Here is an 8,323-nt window from a genome sequence, read left to right on the forward strand (position 1 = left end):
TACAATCCATTCATTCATTCATCAGATATTAACTGAATGCCTACTATGTGCCAGGTACTATTCTAGACACAGGATATGGCAGTGAACACAACAGACAAGATTTACAAAAAGGAGGGGTGGGATACCAAGAAAGAGACACGTAGCTAGCTGACTACTCTCCTTCACGGGCATAACAAGATATTATGAAAATCACATCTGTGGTGATTTTTATAGCAAAGCCCCCAACTTCTTTGATACTTCTCCATCAAGAGGAGAGGGTCCATGTCCTTCCTCACAGAGGAACCTCAGTGACGCTCCACTACTAAATTCTGCAGAAGTGATTCCCAGGCCTTAGAAACTGGTAGCTTCCTCCTTCTGTCTCCTGAGATGCTCACTCTTGGAACCCAGCCACCATGCTGTGCAGAGGCCCAGCCACATGTAGGTGACCCTGCTGAAAGTCAGCATCAACTGCCAGACGTGTGAGTGAAGACAACACCAGCCCTAAGTGCTGAGTCATCCCAGTTGACGAGTCTTTCTAGCAGAGGCCCCAGATATGGTGCAGCAGAAACAAACCATTCCTGACATGTCCAAATTCCTGACACAGAATCCATGAGCGTGGCAATAGGTGGTTTACACCACTATGGTTTAGCCCAGCCGTGGGCAAACTACGGCTCGCGGGCCAGATCCGGCCCGTTTGAAATGAATAAAACTAAAAAAAAAAAAAAGACCGTACCCTTTTATGTAATGATGTTTACTTTGAATTTATATTAGTTCACACAAACACTCCATCCATGCTTTTGTTCCGGCCCTCCGGTCCAGTTTAAGAACCCATTGTGGCCCTCGAGTCAAAAAGTTTGCCCACCCCTGGTTTAGGGTGACTTGTTCCACAGCAATAGGTCACAGGAACATCTTTAAGATATAAGGGATCATATGATATTTCCATGAGATATCACAAATCAAATCATTTTACTAAATAGTAAATAAATACATTTAAAGTTACAATAGACATTAATTTTAGAGAAACCCCAAATCTACAAAACCGTATGCTTTAAACTCTGATGAGGTTCACTGTTCTGCAAGTTATCAAATAAAACAAAAAGAGAGATCTGACTGATAACCTTTAAAATTTCTCAAGACATTAACAGAAGTACCAGAGTTCAGTTTCCAAGTTCATTCATTGGACAATTATTTACAGAGTACCCCCTAGTGCTAGGCACACAGCAGTGAACACAACAGATAAACATCTCTGCCCTCAAAGCCCTTAATTCAGTGGAGGGAAAGAGACAACAAACAAGACAAGTAAGTATGTTAAATGGTATTAAATGCTGAGAAGAGATAAAAGCAAGGAAGGAGACTAGGGAATGTTGCTGGTAGTGGTGATACTGGGGAGGGCTTGCCACACGGAGGTGACATTTGTGTCAAGACCTTAATGAGGTGTGGAAATAAGCCATGCGGGTATGAGGAAAGAGTATTCCAGATAGAGCAAATAGTAAGTACCAAGGCCTTGAGGCCAGTATGGCCAGGGTTAATTGAGCAAGCAAGAAAGTAATAGAAAATGAGGTCAGAGAGGAAACTGGGAGCCAGATGGCAAAGGCCTAGCTTGGAGATACTGGGGGTTCAGTTCCAGACCCCTGCAATAAAGTGAGTATCTCAATAAAGCGAGTCACACACATTTTTTGGTTTCCCAGTGCCTATAAAAGTTATGTTCACACTATAGTGTAGTCTATTAAGTGTGCAATGGCATTACGTCTACAAAAACCATGTGCATACCTTAACTTAAAAATTCCTTATTGCTAACAAATGCTAACCACCATCTGAGCCTTCAACGGGTCGTAATCTTTTTGCTGGTGAAGGGTCTTACCTTCAATTTGTAAAAAAGCAGTATCTGCGAAGCACAACGAAGCGAAGCACAATAAAACAAGGTATGCAAATTGTTTTGGCAAATTCTGCCCCAAAAAAACATCAGTTCTCAAGGTGGAACCAGAACCAAATTCAACCAGAGCAGGAGTGTTTTTGTCTGTACTGTTCTGATTTATCTCCTGCACCTGTAACAGTACCTAACTCCCAGTAGAACAAATGAAGTCTTGGCTCTGTTACTTAGCGGCTATTAGACTTTTCACAGATGACGTCCATATTTTAAGCCTCAGGCCTAATCTCTAAAACTAGAATCATGATCCCTCCCCACCTCACAGCGTCACAGTGAAGGTCAAGAATGGGAGAATATTTTGCAAACTTTAAATACCATATGTAGGTAAGATCTTTACACAACTATGGAAACACTTAGTAGCAATTATTATTAACAACAATGATATCTCTACCTTGCCCCATTAATTTCAACCTCTGAATCACTCTCTCCCTCCATCTCTCACCGAACTGGGGCAGGGCTGCCTTCCCTTCAGCAAGAGGGAGTGGACTTTTAGCCCTTTAAAGGCTTTTGTAAATGAGTGGCAGTAATTAAGATATGATGGTTACTCCTGTCACCTTTTCCTTGAAACTCGGGGGGCGGGGGGGGGGGGGGGGGGGGGGGAGAATGAGATAGTTCCCATGTGAAAACTCTACACTCTTTTGGAAAATCCAGCCTGCGTACGAACCTTTTTTATTTTTGCCTGTCAAAATCCAAGAACACCTACTCAGAACGCCTTGACAACTCCCTCCATGTCTTATTTATTCCTCACTTAAAGCTACATCAGACTGTTGGAAGAAGGAAGGGGCAGGGGGAGCATGAGAAACGCTCTCTAGATTGGGCGTCTTTGAGAGGCCAAGTAATCCAATCATCCAACACTGCTTGAACCCTGCTGGCAACAGAAAATCCACTGCCTAACTCACTCCAACCGGAGACAGCGTCAGTGTTCTCATCTGTATCTAGAGATTGCCATCTTCTCAAGGATGCGTCCATTCTGGAATAAAATAATGCATTTAAAGGCACTTGGCACATGCTAAACACTCACTAAAAGTTGGCTGAATCTGGGTATGCTTCATTTGTTCAACATATTGTGACCAGCTACAATATGCATTGGGAAAGGGCCATTTTTTTCAAAAAAAAGAACAAAAAAATCTTGTTCTCTTGGAGCGAACGTGTGCCTCCTGTAACGCCCCCCAGCGGCCCGTTCTGTTCTCTGGAACTACATCTGGCTGCTGTAATACCTCCACATTAGAGAGTCCTTTGGGTTCTGCAGGCAGCTATCCCCGCACCTCCCTTCCCAGCCCCCCTTCTCCAGCCTAAACGAGCAGCCTGGCCTCTTCCAAGGAGTAAGCAGGGGTGTGGGAACCAGAGCTTCAGCAGGGCTGGGTGGTGCGAAGGCGGGTGCCCAGGCGCCTCAGCCAGAAGGGAAATCAACAGAACCGCAATGACTCCGGCCCAAGGTCAAGACCGACGGGTCCAACTCAGGTGTGTCACCTGACACCTCTCCCAGGAACAGCCACCCTCCCCTCCCAGGCCCCACAGCGGTCCCGGCCAGGCACCGGGGGAGTACCGGTCCCCGGGGGTGCTGTGGCCCGAGCGAGAAGGCTGGAGGCTTGGCGAAGGCACTCAATCCTCTGTCCAGGCCTCCTCCTCCGGGTCTCCTCAGAGAAACGCCAGCATCGTTCTCGGGGTTTCCAGGCCCCGTGGGGAGCTTCCTCAACCCACGCCCTCGCCCCGCGGCAGCCGCCGCTCCTCGCCCCGCCAGGCCCCCGGGTCAGCCATCCCGGGCCGCACTCACCTGCGAGGCTAGGCCCGGCCCCTCCATCGCCCCAGTGACTGTAGGGACGCCGCGAAGTGGCGGATGCAACCCGCTGGCCAGCGCGCCGCGAGCCTCCCGTATCCCACTTCCTGCTCGCGGCCCCGCCTCCGCCGCAGCCCCCGCTCACGCCTGTACCCGTCAGTCGGCCTCGAGAAAGCCAATCCCTGCTCTCCTCTCGCCTGGGGGCGGGACTTTCCTGCCACCGGGAAGGCGAGTGGGGAACCGGGAGCTGGAGGCCCCGCCCCCAGTCCGCGGTGAAGTTCCAGCCTCAGGTCAAGACCGCATTCGGAACTTGAATCCCAGCTCCTGCACAGCCTGAGTCCCCGCCCCGCCTGCCCCGTCCTGTAAAGCCCGCTGCCCCCGTCCCCCGCCAATGTCTGAATCTAGTACGGAATCAACAAATGTTAACTGAAAACATTTGCCACTCTCTTCTTCTGCGATCTTCGGCAAGTCGCTCCCACCATCTGGGGTTCTGTTTTCTTCATACAACACAGAAAATAGATGAGTTCCACAGCTCAGGCTACAGGAGGATTGGGCAAGAGGCCGCCACCTGCACTCCCCACGCCTCTTTAATGTCTGCACTGAAGGAGCTGGCATCTAAGATCTGTTCAGCTCAAAAGACAGCTATGAACATAGGCTAAGCCTTGGTCCCTGACCTTGGGGAGCTCCAGTGGTGCAGTGGGGCTCTCGCACTCAGTCCCCAGAAAACCGGAGCTTTTCTAGCCCGGCACTAACACAATCTTTGTCATTATTCTTTCAAATATCTGTTGCTAGGCTAAACTAGATTAAGACTTTTAAGAGTTAAATTGGGGAAAAACTGAACGTATTCTGATTCTTTTATTCTATAAAAGCAATACTAAAGCATTATATAAATGTCTAGAAATCGAACAAAGTGCTGGTTTTTCCCATGATAAATACTATAATAAATAAAATTGTTAAAATGTATTGTTGTTTTTATTATAACACCCCTGCCTATTGGGCACACCAACCATGAGTTGTCCCAAAAGCCCATCATCAGGCCCTTTTAGGGTGGGAACCATTGGTACCCATCTCTGAATTCCCAGGGCCCATCACAGCCCAGGGATATGGAAAATGCTCAGTATAATTTTATTGAGTGGAGGAGCACATGGATAGGTGTGTCATCAACTTCTATGATACAAGGAAGGACAAATTGAGTGACAAATGGAAGTGCAGGCAACTTCTGGAAGAGCCAGAGGAGCAAGCAATTAATTTGGTCAAGCTAGGATAGGGCAAGGCTGCACAGAGGAGAGAGTCTTTAGTATGGCCACTTTGCTTAGCTAATAAGAACACTGTTTATTGATCACTTCCTATGCATTGGCACCCAGGACAGTGTTTTCACATACATTATGTCTAATCTGTAAGATGAGTGTTATTTTTCCCATCTCCCAGAAGAAAACAACTGAGGTTCAGACTGATATCATAAACCCCCAAGTCACCCAGCTGATAAACGGTGAGAGAAGATTCAAACCCAGTTTTCATATATATATATATATATATATATATATATATATATATTTGATTTCTTACAGAGAGGAAGGGAGAGGAATAGAGAGTTAGAAACATCAATGAGAGAGAAACATTGATCAGCTGCCTCCTGCACACTCCCTACTGGGGATGTGCCTGCAACCAAGGTACATGCCCTTGACCAGAATCGAACCTGGGACCCTTGAGTCCCCAGGCCGACACTCTATCCACTGAGCCAAACCGGTTAGTGCCAAACCCAGTTTTCTTAATGCAAAGTGCTTTGACTAAAGTGGTTTGGTTATTTCATTTTCAAGGACTGAATTAGAAGATGTTTTTGAACTTGAGGGAGGCTTGATATCTGCTATTTCAACGCTTGCGCATTAATAACCTAACACATCAGAAGGTTCTGGGACAAGTAAGTCCTAACACTTCCCTCTGCTTCTTTTATGCCTCCACTGAACTACTTCAGATTGGGATAAGGTTATGCATAACTAATGGCTATATGAAATCAAACCCAGTGAGGCCTGATGTGCCATCATTACCTTTCATCTTTGAAAATGCCTATGGCTTGTAGATATACCACAGTAGAATAGCATGATACATGGAAACATGTTCCTGGAGAAGACTGCGTGAGCCTGAATCCCAGCTCCAGCACAGAGTATCTGTATGCTCTTGGGCAAGTTGCTCAATTTCTTTGTGCTTCCGTTTCTCATCTGTACTCAGAAGGGTTCCTAATATGTGATAGGCACTATACTATATGGGTTAGCTCTTACCATCATCGCCAGTGTCCCCAACATGAGTGGATGTGGGGGAGAGCACTGAGTGGACCAGCCAAGTGGTGTCATGCAAAGAGTTTAAGATAGAGATTCAGCAGACCTGTCTTCTTGTCCTAACTTTGCCTTCACTTAACTTTGCCATAACAAAGTACCACAGACTGGGTGGCTCACAACAGAAATTTATTTTCTCACAATTCTGGAATCTAGAAGTCCAAGATCATGTCTCCACAGGGTGGCTTCTTCTGGGGCCTCTTTCCTTGGCTTGTAGATGTCCATCTTTTCTCTGTGTCTTCACATGGTCTTCCTTTTGTGCATGGTATCTGTGTCCTAATCTCTTCTTATAAGACCACTAGAGGCCTGGTGCAAGAAATTCATGAACAGGTAGTGTCCCTACACCTGGCCAGCGATCAGGGCCAATCGGGGCCTTCCTTCGTTCCTCATTGCCCTCTGGTGGTCAACACATGTCATAGTGAGCGATTGAACTCCTGGTCTCCCAGTCGAACTCCCAAGGGGACGTTTTGCATTGTGTGTGTGTGTGTGTGTGTGTGTGTATACACATACATAAACACTGGAGGCCCAGTGCAGGAATTCATGCACATTGAAAGGAAATTAATTAGAAGAAATATTTTAGAGGCTGTTAGGGGCCATGGGAGGTTGGCTCCAGGGCATGCCCAACCCATCTTGCCCAGTCCCTATCAGCCAGACCCCAGCAGCAAGCTAACCTACTGGTCGGATTGTCTGCCCCATGGTGTTCAGTGTGCATGATAGCAACTGGTCGAGCAGTCCACCGAACAGTCGGACACTTAGCATATTAGGCTTTTATATATATATAGAAGATAAGTCATAATGGATTAGGGCCCTCCCATAAGACCTCATTTTAACTTACCTCTTTAAAGAGCCTACTTCCAAATATAGTCATATTCTGAGGTACTGGGTGTTAAGGTTTCAACATATGACTTTGGGAGTGCAAAATGTAGGCCATAACACTGTGTTATCCTGGGCAAATCACGTTCCCTCTCTGTGACAGTTTCCTTATGGGGCTGAGAGTACTAGCAACAACACTAATCTGGAATGTCCCACTCAGCTTCCATCATGTAATTTCCCCATCATGTAAGCTCTACCTCTCCAATCCCCATAGCACTATTTTTTTTAAAAAAAATCTCTTTTCAATGACACGATTTTCCCAATTCTGCAAATGTATAGTATTGAGTTCCTACTATGTACCAAACACCATTCAGCACTGGGGATTTAATACTGAGCAAGACAAAAACACCTATTCCCTGGCTTCCTGGGGCTTACTGTCTAGCAGCAAATGACATACTTAATCAAACAGGCTCACAAATACCGACCTCTTTGAGTCAGCCTTGTCTTCTTGGGTAGGTCTTCTTTCCTCTACTTGGCCATGGGCTCCTGGTGCACATCCATCTCAAGGTCTCTCACCATGCTTTGCACAAGATCTGGCATGTGCTAAAGCCTATAAGAAGTGCTGTCCGAACAAATGAACAAATGAAGGAATACAGCTAAACCAATGGTTTACAAAAGGACATCTAAGGCAATTCAGCTCCCTAAATCACTCTAAGAAGTACTGACTTTACAGTGCTTCACAATCGTTGGCTTTGAAAAAATATTCCACATTAGGGTTTGCTAATCCTTACTGTCACACTATGGATGGCAACTGACTGTGTTTTTTTTACTGAACTTTTGATTCTGGCCTTGTTTCTTCCACGACCCTGGAACAGGGGCTTTGGTTATAATTACTTCAACATTGGCATCAAAATGAGCATTTGAAATGTTAAAACACACACACACACACACACACACACACACACACACACACACACACCTGTCAGCACAAAGCTTCTCACAGATACCAGTTAGGAAAGCCCCCTGCTCTCTGGTACAAAGCTAGCAGGGCTGGGGTGGGGATGAGTGCTCGCTGGGAACACTTCAGGCAACAAATATTTATTGAGCTCCTAATACGTGCCAAGCACAGGCTAAAACATGTAAGTACAGTCTCTATTCTTCTGCAGTTTCTGCATTTCAAGTCTTTTGGGGAGGCAAATACTGATAGAGGTAGGGGTGTGTGTGTGTGTGTGTGTGTGTGTGTGTGTGTGTGTGTGTGTGTTTAAAGAACTAGAGACAATGATAAGTGCTAACAAGAAAAAGTACCAAGAATATAACACAGGGAACACATTAGCCTGGGGGGATAAGGTAGGGTAGAGGCCCTTTTCATAATTTATAACACTAGCTCAAAGGACTTTTCCAATTTCCTCTGTTTATAAATGGGAAAACAGGCTCCAGGAGGGAAGTGACTTGTCCAAGATCACCCTGTAAATTAGTGGTGCAGATAGGATTAGGACA

The 8,323-nt window shown here is 46.1% G+C and overlaps 1 protein-coding gene across 1 annotated transcript in view; it reads right to left on the reverse strand.

Annotated features, from left to right (window-relative positions):
• ZDHHC13 (zinc finger DHHC-type palmitoyltransferase 13) overlaps window positions 1-3,774 on the reverse strand; it is a 43,272-nt gene extending 39,498 nt beyond the window's left edge. The window contains exon 1 of the mRNA XM_070428170.1: window positions 3,681-3,774. Within this exon, the coding sequence (XP_070284271.1) occupies window positions 3,681-3,707 (27 nt within the window). The 5' untranslated portion in view covers window positions 3,708-3,774. The remainder of the gene's footprint in view (window positions 1-3,680) is intronic.
• Window positions 3,775-8,323: the final 4,549 nt, after the last annotated feature.

The sequence above is a fragment of the Myotis yumanensis genome, unplaced genomic scaffold (assembly GCF_028538775.1).
Source record: "Myotis yumanensis isolate MYYU_CA2020_CCGP unplaced genomic scaffold, mMyoYum1.0.hap1 SCAF_10, whole genome shotgun sequence".
NCBI lineage: Eukaryota > Metazoa > Chordata > Mammalia > Chiroptera > Vespertilionidae > Myotis > Myotis yumanensis.